Raw genomic sequence first — 14,777 nt, 5'->3', positions numbered from 1 at the left:
ATTAATTCATACAGGAAAGAAATGTTCATGAGTGAGTCAATGAATCATCCACTCAATTGATTTGTTCAAACACACTGATTCATTCAGAAACAAAACGTGACTGTCTTAAAGGGGTACTTCAGTGCTGGGAAGATGAATGTGTATTTAAACTGGGTCATTTATGTAGTAGAAATGTGAAATTATTTTTGAATTTGGTGCCTTCTAGACTGAGAAAAGACAGAAAATGTATTTTTGTCTCATGTGGATGAAAGACAACAACTCCCAGAATGCACTTGTTTCGCTGCCCTACGACGTCACTCCCTACACTGCCGTTTTGATCTTCATAATAATACAATAATTTTGTTCAGAACGTGCCTTTTCAATAAAGTGTGAGTGAGCCGAACGAAAGTCACGGCACAAACGCAGCAGGAGTCCGATTTCATTCATTACGAGAGCGAAGTAAGAGCTGAGCAGAGCTAAGGTAAGAGCGGCAGTCATTCTCAGTGCGTGTCCAGTCTGGCGCGTTTTCAGATCATGCATATGGAAGCTAAACTTTCATAGGAATTCAATGAAAAGTTGAAACACTCACTTTGCTCCGCACCGCTCCGTTTTTAATGCCCAATCCAAACGGCCGTGCGCATTTAGATTCTGTGAGTGAGATCCCACCCCTATGGGCGGGTTGATAACATACGGAACTAGCTCCTTCTACTGGCTGTAGTTTTTAGCCTCTGGACAAAAAATCCTCAGATGACACAAAAATGACGATTTTTTTTCCAGAAATATAATGCAAATTAAAAAAATTTATTCATTCAGGAAGATCACTTCCATGTCTTGCTTGGAAACATGCAGCATTTGAGTCTACTGTGGCTTTGTTTGAAACTATTTTCTTTGCGAAGAAAATAGACACAAAAACAGACACAATACTGTCTTAAATGTAAGTTACTCTATATTTACCTCTTGTTTATTGGACTGTTGCATAAAATAGAAAAACACTTGTAATTGTGCTGCTGGTCTGAAAATCATATCAATCAATCAAAATGAATATAAGTGGAGAACAATGAGCAAACAAAGCTAAAAAGGTAAACGGTAAATCTTGAGTCATTTTTTTGTGTGTGTGTGTGTGTGTGTTTGGTTCTGGACTTTTCTGGGAGTTATTTCCCTTGTATTTGGAAGGACGCTTCAATATCTCTGTGTTGCAAATGCATTGCTTACAACTATCTTTGTCACAACTCCCTAAAAATCAAACAAACACATTCAAACATTTTGAATAGTTCATTTGAAACGCTGGCCTTTGTTTGTTTGTTGGTTAATTGAATATTGACTTAAGACTGATTTTGTTGATGTACCCTTTTCTTGATATTCTTTGAGCCAGATTAACTTTTGAAGTGACTTGATGGATATTTTTGCCAAATGTTTTAGACCCTTTTGTGCTTAAAGTGTCTGTGATTGATATTTATACACAGTTATGTGTATTTGATGTGTATTTGCTCTATTAATGTATTGTTAGTAAGTGGATTTCTTGTTAACGATAGGGTAGGCAATTTTGGAGAGGCTAGCAATAGCAAGCTAGGTTCCCCTTCGAGGGAACTCGAACTGCGTCATCGTGATGACACTTTCGGGGAACGCCCCTCGCGTAAAGCGTCTGAAGAAACAGTAGAATCAGCCCAATCCGATTGGTGTTGCGTGATGACGTAGTATGTGACGGCGTACTCGGAAGATACAAAGAGACGTCTGAACTTTTTTGCTCTTCAGCGTTAGCGCTCTGTGTTTCCAGTCTGAGAGTATTTGGTGTTGTTATCTACCAACGTTGTTTTCACAAGCATGCAGGGCTCGCGAATTCCATGGCCGGTCCCATGCTGTTGAGGCAGCACGGTTGATCTATCATGGACTCGCAGATGGGTCTGTCAAGGGAACTTGAGAGTGCTTAAGCATCTTCTCCTTCCCGGTGACAGCTCCATTGTTCTCCTTCCCCGTGTGGAAGCCCGCTCTGCGGCTTCTTCCCCCGGGGTGGAGGACCCGATGCGTGAGCTGTGTGATTCTGAGGAATTAGATGGGCTCCGTATCGAGGCTCGCCTTTCCTAATGCAGATTCAACCTCGCGTTGCCGAGGCGGCGCGCAGGTTTGGGTCTGCTATTAGAGTGATACAACATGACACGGTGAGAAGGGATACTGTGGGTGCGAGGCATGCAGTCAGCTCCTGAGGGGGCGGGCTGTTTTCATTGAGAAATATCTCGACGCGTACTGCCGTGCGCCTATCGGGTGTTTCAGCCTCACGCCTGTTTGGCTTTTTCTCTCGAGGGATGAAAGCCAGTTGTATTATAATGGCTTGAACCACGTTGCTGAGGCAACGTGTGGTTTATGAGTCCGTTTAAATACAATACAACAGTATCGTCTGATGATTGTGGCTGCATTTAATTCTGAGGAATTAAATGAAATATGATCTGACTTTGAGCAGATAGACATTCAGCCTATCATTCAGACCATGTTTTACCGTATTTGTGAAATGTGATACTGTTTGGCTTTCTTCTCGAGTGATGAAAGCCAATTGTATTATAACGGCTTGAGCCACGTTGCTGAGGCAACGTGTGATTTTCGAGCCGTATATAATACAATAAAACAGTAACGTCTGATGATTATGGCTGCATTTAATTCTGAGGAATTAAATAAAATCTGACTTTGAGGAGTTAGATATTCAGCCTATCATTTAGACCATGTTTCACCTTACTATGGCTGCATTTAATTCCGAGGAATTAAATTAAAATATTATCTGACTTTGAGGAGTTAGATGTATTTTTTACTCAGCCTATCATTCAGACCAGGTTGCACGGGTTGGGTGATTATGATGACATTTAATTCTTAGGAATTGAGTGTCATGTTATCTGGCTTTGTTAAGTTAGATACTTTAATCAGTCTGTCGCCCAAGCGTGTTTGACTTGTCTGGATATCCATCTAAGATTGGAGGTTGCGGCCCTGTCGAGCTGCTCCCTTAGATGAGGCCCCTGCTGGCCGGCCCCCTCTCCCGGGTTGGAGAGATCGAGGTTGCCTCCCCTGTGGAGCTTTTGGGAATCGATGTTGTGCTCCCGCCGTCTAGTACGCTTCGGGCCACATCGTTTCTCAGCGCACGCGCGCTGCACCAGCCGCCTCTAGCAAGACCTGCGGCGGTCCAGCAAACGCGTACGCACACCGAAAATCTTCCTCGAATTCGCCCTGCTGGTTAGCCGCTTCAGGGGGTCGGGGAGGAGGCTCGGTTGAAACCCGAGGCTGGCCTCGAGAGGCTGGTTCCCTTAGCAGATTATCTCGGCGCATGGTTATGCCTCCGAATATATCTGCATGGGCCCTGCGTACTGTAGAACGGGGTTACAGGCCGCAGTTCAGTTCCCTCCCCCGAAGTCTAACGGGGTGGTCTGGATTGTGGTCGGCCCAGAGCAGGTGCGGGTAATGGAACAGGAAGTACACTCCCTGTTGGTTAAGGAGGCTTTGAACGTATTCCTCCGCCAGTCAGGGAGTCCGGGTTCTACAGCCAGTACTTCATAGTTCCTAAGAAGGATGGCCAGTTGCGTCCAACTTTAGATCGGAGTACTTGGGTCGTTCTCTAAGGAGATTCAGATTCAAGATGCTTGAGTGTCGTGATTCAGATCCAGTCTGAGGACTGGTCTGTCACGGTGTATATAAAGAGGACGCATACTTCCATGTTCCATCCCTCTGTGTCACGGGGGATTCCTGAGGTTCGCTTTCGGGGGCGAAGCGTATCATTATCAGGTTCCTCCATTCGGGCATCACTGTGTAGCAGTTTAGGACTGCTGGGACTTGCGGCAGCTGCGTCCAACAGAATTTCCCTTGGCCTGCTGCACGAGACCCCTACAGTGGTGGCTGGGAACCAGGAAGGTTTTCCTTGAGGGGAAGACCATTCTGTATGATCAGGGTAACGCGGAGATGCCTTCGTTCCCTCGTCATATGGAAGAGACCTTGGTTCCTGTCCCGGGGGCCAGTGCTGGGAGCATCATGTTGCCGGGAAACCGTTTCAACAGACGCATCCCTAACTGGTTGGGACACGGTCATGGAAGGCCGCTTTTCCAGAGGTCTGTGGGAGACCCGGCGTTCTTCCTGGCACATCAACTGCCTGGAAATTCTGGCGGTCTACAAAGCTCTGAGGAGCTTTTTCCCGGACCTCCACGGCCACCATGTCCTGATACGATCCGACAACATGTTTCGGCAGTATCGGATCTAAACCACCAGGGGGGCCTGAGGTCACGCCCTCTTTGCAGACTGGCACATCAGGTTCTCCTGTGGTCCCAGGGGAGGTTGTCATCCCTCAGGGCGATGTACATCCCCGGGGACCATAACTAGGGAGCAGACATCCTGTCGAGGCAGGGGCTGAGGCCCGGGGAATGGCGACTCCACCCCGAGGTGGTGGAGGCTATGTGCGAGCGGTTGGGCCCGGTGGAAGTGGATCTATTCGCGTCTCAAGAGATGTCCCACTGCCCGCTGTGGTTCTCCCTCACTCATCCGGCCCTGCTGGGGCTGGATGCCATGGCACAGATGTGGCCGAGGCTACGTCTGTACGCTTTTGTACGCGGGTGTCGTAGAGACCCTACTCAGCTCCAGAGCTCCTTCCACCAGGAGGTTGTACAGCCTGAAGTGGAATGTATTTTCCACTTGGCGTAGAGAGCGGGAGGTGAACCCAGTTATCTGCCCGGTGGCTTCAGTGCTGGAGTTCCTTCAAGACCGCTTCTCCGTCAGTCTTTCCCAGTCCACACTTAAGGCGTATGTGGCTGCCATTGGGGCTTTCCACGCACCTTTAAGTGATGGGCCGTTGGGAAGGCACCATCTGGTTGTATGATTCCTCCGTGGGGCTCGGAGGATGAGCCCTGCGGCTCATTCCAGGGTCCCAACCTGGGACCTGGCGGTGGTGCTCGAGGGTTTGGCTGAGGCCCCCTTTGAGCCGCCGGAGTCGGCTGAGGCGAGAATACTGACCTTCAAGGTGGCCTTTCTCCTTGCCATCACTTCTCTGAGGAGAGTGGGGGACCTCCAGGCCTTGGCTATCATGCCGACTTGCCTGGAGTTTGCCCCTGGCATGGTAAGGGCCATCTTGCATCCCAGTCAGGGCTACGTGCCCAAGGTGCCATCTAATGCGGCACGGTCAGTGGTTCTCCAGGCATTCCATCCTCCACCTCACGTGACGGCGGAAGAGAGCAGACCTCACCTCCTCTGCCCCGTGCGGGCATTGAGGATTTACTTGGAGAAGTCTTCTCAGTGGAGAAAGTCAGACCAGCTGTCGGTGTGTTTTGGTTCACCCAAGAAGGGGCTCTGCGTCAAAGCAGACAATCAGTAATTGGATTGTCTAGGCTATAGCAACGGCTTATCAGGTGCGCAACTTGCCTTCACCGTTAGCCATGAGGGCCCATTCTACCAGGAGCATGGCCTCCTCTGTGGCCCTCCTTTCTGGAGCCTCTATGCAAGAGATCTGCAAGGCGGCTGGGTGGGCCACCCCTCACACCTTCATTCGTTACTACAGTCTGCATCTCCCTGAGACGCCTGGCGCTAGAGTGCTCGCCCCCTAGTTGTGCCTGGGTTCCAGCTTCACACTGGGTTGGATATGATTGGTGCGGGATAGTTGGTACTCGTTCCCCAAAGTGTCATCACGATGACGCAGTTCGAGTTCCCTCAAAGGGGAACGTCTCGGGTTATGACTATAACCCTTGTTCCCCGAGAAGGGAACGAGACACTGCGTCTCGTGTCCACCCAATCATCAGAGCGCACGCTGAAGAGCAAAGAAAGCTATCTCTGTTGCGTTCAGACGTCTCTTTGTATCTTCCGGGTATGTCGTCACATACTACATCATCACGCAACACCAATCGGATTGGGCTGATTCTACTGTTTCTTCAGACGCTTTACGCGAGGGGCGTTACCCGAAAGTGTCATCACGATGACGCAGTGTCTCATTCCCTTCTCGGGGAACAAGGGTTATAGTCATAACCCGAGACGTTTGACAGCATTAGATTCCACCCTTTCTTTTAGAGCTCTCTCTCCAAAGTCATGCCTCCTTTAAAACACAAGAACGTGCACAGCCAGAGAAAATTCTGCATCACAAGAGATACCACATGTCTCAAAGCACATATCATTACAATAATAATAAACATAAACAACTTACAGAGTTTGGACTAGTAGCACGTCAGGTGCTGCAGATTTACTTAACTGTTCCTCAGAGTCTGAGGACGTGAACAGCTCCGGTAGAATGTCACGGGTTGCCATCTTGTAATTACGGTTACGACATGGTGTGAACACACCATAAGCTTGTTGTTTTGGTTTAGGAGGAACTGTAAAAGGTGGCTGCTGTTTGTTTGCGGCGCTCTGTGACTGTCTACAACTCTGCATAATAGAGCTGTCAAAATGGCTGAAAAGCTAAATTCAAAATTATTTCTTAAATATTAGCAAAATTTGAATTTCATTCAAATTCTAATGGCAATACTTAAAGTTATAGGGAAAAAGTACTGTATTGTCTCCACTGTATATCCCCACAAGCGAGCGCAACAAGCAAATGTAAACCAAATCAAGCATCGCATCTTTTATTGAAATGAAATGACATACACTTTTTAAAGTGCATTAAGTTTTCAAACAATTGTTATTAAATAAGTACATAAAACGGCAAGTGCATCAGTAACCTGACGCCGGCTTAACACTGCACGCGCAAGCAGTGCATTGGCAGCGCAGAAGCAGTGCGTATGGAGAGCGGGACCAGCGCGTGGCTTGTGTATTGCAAACAGATGAATATCGTCCATTGTGTCACCTTTCCCGGTGTTCTCCCCCGACCCCTGTCTGTCTTGTGTTTTGATTTACGATGCGACCGTGTCCCCCTCTGTCCAAAACACATATGCATATAACATGCTGTATAGGCATAGATATGTATATATATGTATATATGTGTGTGTATATAGGTAGTTTACATGATAAAAGTAACCTTAAAGTAGGGCTGTGCAATTAATCGAATTTCGATTTCGATTTTGCCTCCCAACGATCACCAAAATAGTACAATCGAGAAAAAACGATTATTTTGCCTTGCGTTCTGAATGAAACGCGCACGCGCACATCCGCCCCTCCCGAACCCACAAATCTCTCTCAGGTCGTGAGTCTCGTGTGCATATCATCCGCTGGAATTTAAAAACTCGGCGCGAGTAAAGATGGCAGAAGGAGGGCAGTTACAGCAGCGTTTGGTGAGCAAAAAAGGCAAAACCAACTCCGTTGTCTGGGAACAGTTTGGCTTCGAGGAATCAGACGACGAGCAGAAACATGCTAAGATTTGCTACATGGTAGTGGCTGCAACGCAAGGGAACACCACGAATTTGTTTAACCACTTGAAAATTAAACAGAGTGACCTATGACAATCTAATAAAGAAACAAAAACTGACGAGAGCAGGGGAGCCGTGTAAACGTCCTTTTTTTCCTTCATATTTTTCAAATAATTCTCTCTTTGTAAACTTTGTTCAATGCATGCGAGATTGCGAGTGCTGCCATATTTTCGAATATGACCAGTCGTTTTCACCGTCATCACCCGGGTTTAGTGCTTTAGGGTTTAGGTTTAGAATGAGAAGCCGCGCGCGCTGTGAGAAAATGTGTCTCTGTGCGTTCTGCTGGGGCTGGATGCCATGGCACAGATGTGGCCGAGGCTACGTCTGTACGCTTTTGTACGCGGGTGTCGTAGAGACCCTACTCAGCTCCAGAGCTCCTTCCACCAGGAGGTTGTACAGCCTGAAGTGGAATGTATTTTCCACTTGGCGTAGAGAGCGGGAGGTGAACCCAGTTATCTGCCCGGTGGCTTCAGTGCTGGAGTTCCTTCAAGACCGCTTCTCCGTCAGTCTTTCCCAGTCCACACTTAAGGCGTATGTGGCTGCCATTGGGGCTTTCCACGCACCTTTAAGTGATGGGCCGTTGGGAAGGCACCATCTGGTTGTATGATTCCTCCGTGGGGCTCGGAGGATGAGCCCTGCGGCTCATTCCAGGGTCCCAACCTGGGACCTGGCGGTGGTGCTCGAGGGTTTGGCTGAGGCCCCCTTTGAGCCGCCGGAGTCGGCTGAGGCGAGAATACTGACCTTCAAGGTGGCCTTTCTCCTTGCCATCACTTCTCTGAGGAGAGTGGGGGACCTCCAGGCCTTGGCTATCATGCCGACTTGCCTGGAGTTTGCCCCTGGCATGGTAAGGGCCATCTTGCATCCCAGTCAGGGCTACGTGCCCAAGGTGCCATCTAATGCGGCACGGTCAGTGGTTCTCCAGGCATTCCATCCTCCACCTCACGTGACGGCGGAAGAGAGCAGACCTCACCTCCTCTGCCCCGTGCGGGCATTGAGGATTTACTTGGAGAAGTCTTCTCAGTGGAGAAAGTCAGACCAGCTGTCGGTGTGTTTTGGTTCACCCAAGAAGGGGCTCTGCGTCAAAGCAGACAATCAGTAATTGGATTGTCTAGGCTATAGCAACGGCTTATCAGGTGCGCAACTTGCCTTCACCGTTAGCCATGAGGGCCCATTCTACCAGGAGCATGGCCTCCTCTGTGGCCCTCCTTTCTGGAGCCTCTATGCAAGAGATCTGCAAGGCGGCTGGGTGGGCCACCCCTCACACCTTCATTCGTTACTACAGTCTGCATCTCCCTGAGACGCCTGGCGCTAGAGTGCTCGCCCCCTAGTTGTGCCTGGGTTCCAGCTTCACACTGGGTTGGATATGATTGGTGCGGGATAGTTGGTACTCGTTCCCCAAAGTGTCATCACGATGACGCAGTTCGAGTTCCCTCAAAGGGGAACGTCTCGGGTTATGACTATAACCCTTGTTTTCACCGTCATCACCCGGGTTTAGTGCTTTAGGGTTTAGGTTTAGAATGAGAAGCCGCGCGCGCTGTGAGAAAATGTGTCTCTGTGCGTTCATCCGAGAGCGCGCACACGTCTCTCAGCGCGCAAATATTGAGTTCTCTTTCAAGTCTTGCTCTTAAACGGACAAACTCACACAAAAAGTATGTCAACATGTCCATCTTGATGAGTATTCTAGCAGACATAGTCTGTATATGTCTTAAGTGAACTTTATACAGTCGATAAAGAAGACGCGAGGTCTTAAAGGGGCAGTAGCCTTTACTGCTGTCTGTTTAATGTCAAACAACAAAAGACAAGGACATCACTCACCGCTCTTGATTGAATAGCTTTTGTAAGTTTAATAGGATTAATCTTTAATTTATGCACTCAAATATGCAGTGTTATTTTACATTTGATACATTTCTGTACTTGAAAACTAATGTTAGACGTACATGAAAAGCATAGCCGAACCATATTGTTGATCTTATTTATTTGTGGTTATCATTTCTACGTGAATACTTTTATACTTTGATTTGAATATGTTATATTATTTATTTTAATAGTTCAAAAAGTACAACAAATGTTACGATTTCAATTGAATTGTTGAAAAGTGTATTTTTAATAAATACAACACATTCCCAAAGTCATGTGAAATAATCGTGTTACATAATCGTGATTTCAATATTGACCAAAATAATCGTGATTATGATTTTTTCCATAATCGAGCAGCCCTACCTTAAAGTTAAGATAAACCTCTAGTTTTAATCATTTAAACGGGCCTTTGAAGTTTGGGCAAAAACTTCTGGCAGTGTTGTGTTTTCGTGTATTGTTTTTTTTTCTTCTTTTGATTGTGAAACACACGGAACATTTCACTACATGATTTTAATGGTGAAATTTGTTATTTATCATGTTAATCAGATACATTTTGAAACAATGTGGCTTTAATTCAGCGTAAGCAGCGTGGCAAAAATAGACTCGCGGTACTGCAGCTTCTGCCCTGCTCCTGTGACGTGCTGCCGCGCCGCCTCTGCATGCGGTGTGAATGCTCTAATCTGTTAACATGGGCGCCGGAAAAAATATGCGCTGCTTACGCTCTGCTAAAGTGTGCAGTGTGAAACCGGCCTGATAAAACACGATTCGACAGACAACGTAATGTAAACACAAAATAGCAAACTGACATTCATAAACAACTTGACCTGCAGCGAGTGCTGAGCGTTTTTTGCTGAGGTATGGTCAAGTATGTCTTTGCCAGCTATGCAATATGCGGATATATATATATATACAGCATGATTTTTGCCACCAACTGAGAGGATTTTCGTCAGCAGGTATCGTATCTTCTCTTTAATGTTTATTATCTCATGCTCCACATCCCTGATTGCCTTCTTCTGCACTGTCTGACTGTATACGCCATCGAACAGGTTGCCCATTTTCTCTCTGACTCCGAATCCTCACTCTTTTTTTAGACATTTTTTCAGCCACACCGCGCTGTACTGGATAAACAATCCGCATCAGTTACGTCATCATCATGTCTCACGTGCCTCTACCAAAAAATTGTATGCACGGTTTTTGCATTCGAATGTGCAGTTTTTTTGTAAATTCGACGAATATTCGAAATTCAAATTTTTATTTGACAACCCTACTGCATCGCGATTCTCTCCAACGATTCTGGATTCTGAGCTTATTTTTTTAACCAGAAGTGCGATAGTACTTTAGAAATACCCATATTCGTCTTGCTTCCAATTCCTCACACACATACACCACTTGAACCTTCCATGAAATAATCTTTCAAGAAGTTTGGAAAGGTTGAAGCGAATTACAAGAACATTTGCGGGCTTCATTGCAAAACGTTGTTTGATGTTACACTTGCAGTGTGCAGTCTGTATTTTCATTACAAATACTCTACGAAGACATAATTTATGTAATTTGGAATGTAGTGTATATCAAAAATATGAAACTCACTGACAGTGTCAGAGATCAGCCAGGCTCCACCATCACCCAATCACAGCATTCTATGTCTCCCGAGTTATAATCACCCGCACCTGCACCTCATCTCCCCATCAGCACTGACCTATTTAAGCATACACCTCACACAGTCACATTGTCTGGTCTTGTTCAAGAGTAAGGACTCACCTACCTGTTATCACCTACCTGTATTCAATGAAGATTACCTACCTCCCTTGTATCTCCTGTTCCAGCGTGTCTCCATCGTCTTCCTGGTCCTCCGTGTCTGTTCCTCGTCTCCTTCTCCATTCCCGTGCTTCCTTCCCTTCATCGAGGTGTGTGCTCTGGATTTTGCATCATCGCCATCCACGACCTCCTCATCCAGCTACAACCATAGAGACTGTCAGTATTCCCATGCTCCATTCATCATATCTGAAATGCGTACCTTATCATCTCCACACCCTTCTGCTGTTGATAAACTCTTTTATATTAACATTATTCCTGGTTGTGAGTCTCTGTTCCATTACAGAAGACCAGACCAACACAGGGAAAATGAGTGTGCCGGATCCGTTCCAGGAGGTCGTGGATGCGGTCAAGCGTGCACTGTCTAGCACCACTTACGCATCACCCGTCACCTCCGTTTCTTCACCGCCAGTGGCCTCCAGTCCCATGGCCCACCCAGCGCCCTACTCTTGTTCGGTGGAGGATTGTGAAGGATTCCTCCTGCAGTGTTCGCTGGCCATGGAGATGCAGTCGAGGTTGCCTTCATTATCTCCCTGCTGACGGGGCGAGCGCTTCACTCGGCCCGAAACAATCTGGAACCAAAATGGCAGCGTCACTCAAACTCTAAAGAATTTCACCCTTCACTTCCGCAATGTGTTTGGAGTTCCAGATGGAGATTTCTCAGTCGGTGAGCAGCTATATCTGCCTGTCCCATTCGTCCACCACGCACCATGGTGAGTGTCATCCATTCAGCATCAGTAAATATGAAACCACTCACTACCAAAGTAATAATTACTGCCTCCTATGTCTCACTGTCAGTATCCGCCCTCCTTAATTCTGGGTCCTTCTCCAAGAGTCCATGTCGTCATCCATCCGGCAAGCTCCTATCGTTGCCTGTTCCACAATGCCCCTGGTCACACCTAGGAGTAGATTTCGCCACAGACCTGCCTCCTTCTTATGGTAACACCTGCATATTAATTATTGTTGATCGATTCTCTAAATCCTGTCGTTTGATCACCTTGAAAGGTTTCCTCACAGATATGATCACTGCAGAACTTCTTTTCAATCTCGTCTTCCGGTACTATGACATCCCTGAGGATATTGTGTCTGATTGAGGGCTGCAATACATCTCGCAAAAAATTAAATTAAATAATAAGTCATTCAAATTAAGATACAATTTATATAAAACGAAATTCACTTTAAAGAAAGTAATTAACTTTCTACAACCTGGAACCTTCCTTGAGTCCTTCATCCCTTGTCTCACCTGACAATAAGTAACATTAGAAATATTTTAAATTTTAAATGTCATTTGTTTTATACATAAAATTTATACTAAGACTCTACGACTTTTGTCAGTGATAGTGATTTGTCACATATATCATTTAAACATATATAATATGTGGAATAGAGATATATGTCAAGATATGGAATTTCCTGCGCATTGATGTGCTTTTATGTTTTCACTCTATATGAGCATATTAGGATATGTCATACAGTATATGAGACATATATGTCAAAATATCTATTACACATATATAATATATGGGATAAATGTATATGTCAATATATGGAATTGTTACAATTTCTAATAGGTTTCATATATGTTTTTACTTTATATATCGCATATATTGATATTTCATATACACATACTGTATATTACATTTCCGTATGGGTAAGTGTTTTTTTTCAATTTGTAATTATCTAAAAAAGTACCAGAAAAGTTTCAACCAGAATAACAAAAGGTGTTTAAGAAAAAATTGCCTATCCTACCTTTAAATGGGTATCTAAAGAAATGCTTGTATAGCACTCAGTACTATTTAATTGCTATCAAAAATCGCTTTCTATTTAATCACTGCTACAATATGCACCAGTAGGACCCCTATTTCTGAGGTCTGTTGTGGGACCATATCATCTTTCAGAGGTGATATCAATCTGCCTTTTGCCTCACTAATGACTTTACCACAACACTGCTCTATATTATTCCATTTCCCATGACTGCCACGCTATGTTTAGGCTGGTTTATGTATTTTCTCAACCTTCCAGCTATGTGACAAAGGCTGTACATTTTATAATTATGAGTGTATATTAAAATAAGTATTTAGGTAAGATTTAAAAATAGAAAGAGCATCAATATGATGTGTATGTGATGAGTTTGAGGTGAATTATCTGACTGTAGTCCTCCTGGTTAATCCATCTTTTGTTTTAAAAAGTACAATTTTCAGGCTCTTTCTGTTGTCATGGCTCTGCTAATGGGGAATGTGAAGTCCAAAGGCTGCTCTGCAGTTTTAAAAAAAGGTCCCAGAGAGAGTTATGGCATCTTGAACACATGGTCCATTAACTCACATCTATATGGGATATGAAGGAGTCATTTATTTGGTCTTATTGATCAAACATTTTTTTCAGGAAATGTTTTTGTTCCAACACAAGTCAGACTTGTGACAGGACTATTGTACGAAATGAGAGTTTAGTTCAAGCATGATGTATTATTTTCTTTTCATTCCTTTGGACTGGTGAGAAGGAGCTCTTCTCTTGAAGATGCTGTGGTTGACTTCGCTCTCTTATATGTCTACCGTGTCTTAAAGGGATAGTTCACCCAAAAATGAAAATTAGCCCATGATTTACTCACCCTCAAGTCATCTGAGGTGTATATGACATTCTTCTTTCAGACGAATAAAATCTGAGTTATATTAAAAATGTTCTGGCTAATCGAAGTATTATTATAGAAGTAATAGTTGCTCTGTTTTTGAAGTCCATAAAAAATGCATCTGTCCGTCAAATAACGTGCTCCACGCGGCTCTGTGGTGTTAATAAAGACCTTTTGAAGCGAATCGGTGCTTTTGTGAAAGAAAAATATCCATATTTATTTAATTTTTTTCTATGGCTCTGCATTCAGCCATCCCCGCGCCATCACTTCCGGCGAATAAGGTCTAAATACATGCAAAATACTGGCGCGATTATAGATATATACATAGATTCCTCATTAGTGTCTGCGTGGATCGGATCGAATGAGGCATCTACGTATATATACGTATATATATATATATATATATATATATATATATATATATATATATATATATATATACCTTATTCCCCGGAAGTTATGGCGCTGGGAATACTAGATGACATTCGTCTGATAAGTGGTAAAAGAAAGAATAACATAAATACTGTTCGGTTTCTCGCAGAAACCGATCGTTTCGTGTCTTAAGACATCAATGTGTCGCCACGAGCTGCATGGTTTAATATGGATTCGTATGTCTATGTGTTTTTACTCTCATTGCTCTCATACTCTAAAATATCCCATGCATTATATGACATGCATTATACGTCTTTCACACTGCAACGGTTGGAGTTAAAAATCTTCATTTGTGTTCTACTGAAGAAACAAAGACCCCTACATCTTGGATGCCCTGGGGGTAAGCAGATAAACATAAAAATTTCGTTTTTGGGTGAACTATCCCTTTAAGTCTTTTGCCTGTCCACATTGAAAGCAAAAATGCTGCATCGAATAGACTTGGTCGGCATTACTGGGAACGCCCACAAAACCGTCATATTCGCCATATGCCATGGGGGAAAACAAGCCATTAGAATTAATGAACGTAGACCTCTAAGAAAAACACTTAACTTGTATTACTGCTATGCTTCTACAGATCACATCTCTTTTGTGATTTTTTGTTGTTGTTGTTGTTGTGTCGATGATTTGTGATATTGTGATTTGTCATTTATGAGTTTTAACAGAATTTCGGTTCAGTGAGCATCTTGGACTGATGCTGCCTAAAGAGATTCAAGTGACTGAAAAAATAT

At 44.6% G+C, this 14,777-nt stretch overlaps 1 protein-coding gene across 2 annotated transcripts in view; it reads left to right on the top strand.

Annotated features, from left to right (window-relative positions):
- fmoda (fibromodulin a) overlaps nt 1-14,777 on the top strand; it is a 79,748-nt gene that overhangs the window by 41,082 nt on the left and 23,889 nt on the right. For both annotated transcript variants that reach the window (XM_079844353.1, XM_079844352.1), the window contains exons 2-3: nt 11,006-11,707; nt 11,793-11,933. In XM_079844353.1, coding sequence (XP_079700479.1) covers nt 11,626-11,707; nt 11,793-11,933 — 223 coding nt within the window. In that variant the 5' untranslated portion in view covers nt 11,006-11,625. The remainder of the gene's footprint in view (nt 1-11,005; nt 11,708-11,792; nt 11,934-14,777) is intronic.

This window comes from Gobio gobio (assembly GCF_949357685.1).
Source record: "Gobio gobio genome assembly, chromosome: 19".
Taxonomy (NCBI): domain Eukaryota; kingdom Metazoa; phylum Chordata; class Actinopteri; order Cypriniformes; family Gobionidae; genus Gobio; species Gobio gobio.
The sequence above is the reverse complement of the archived record's forward strand: the minus strand, read 5'-3'. Positions and strand labels throughout refer to the sequence as shown.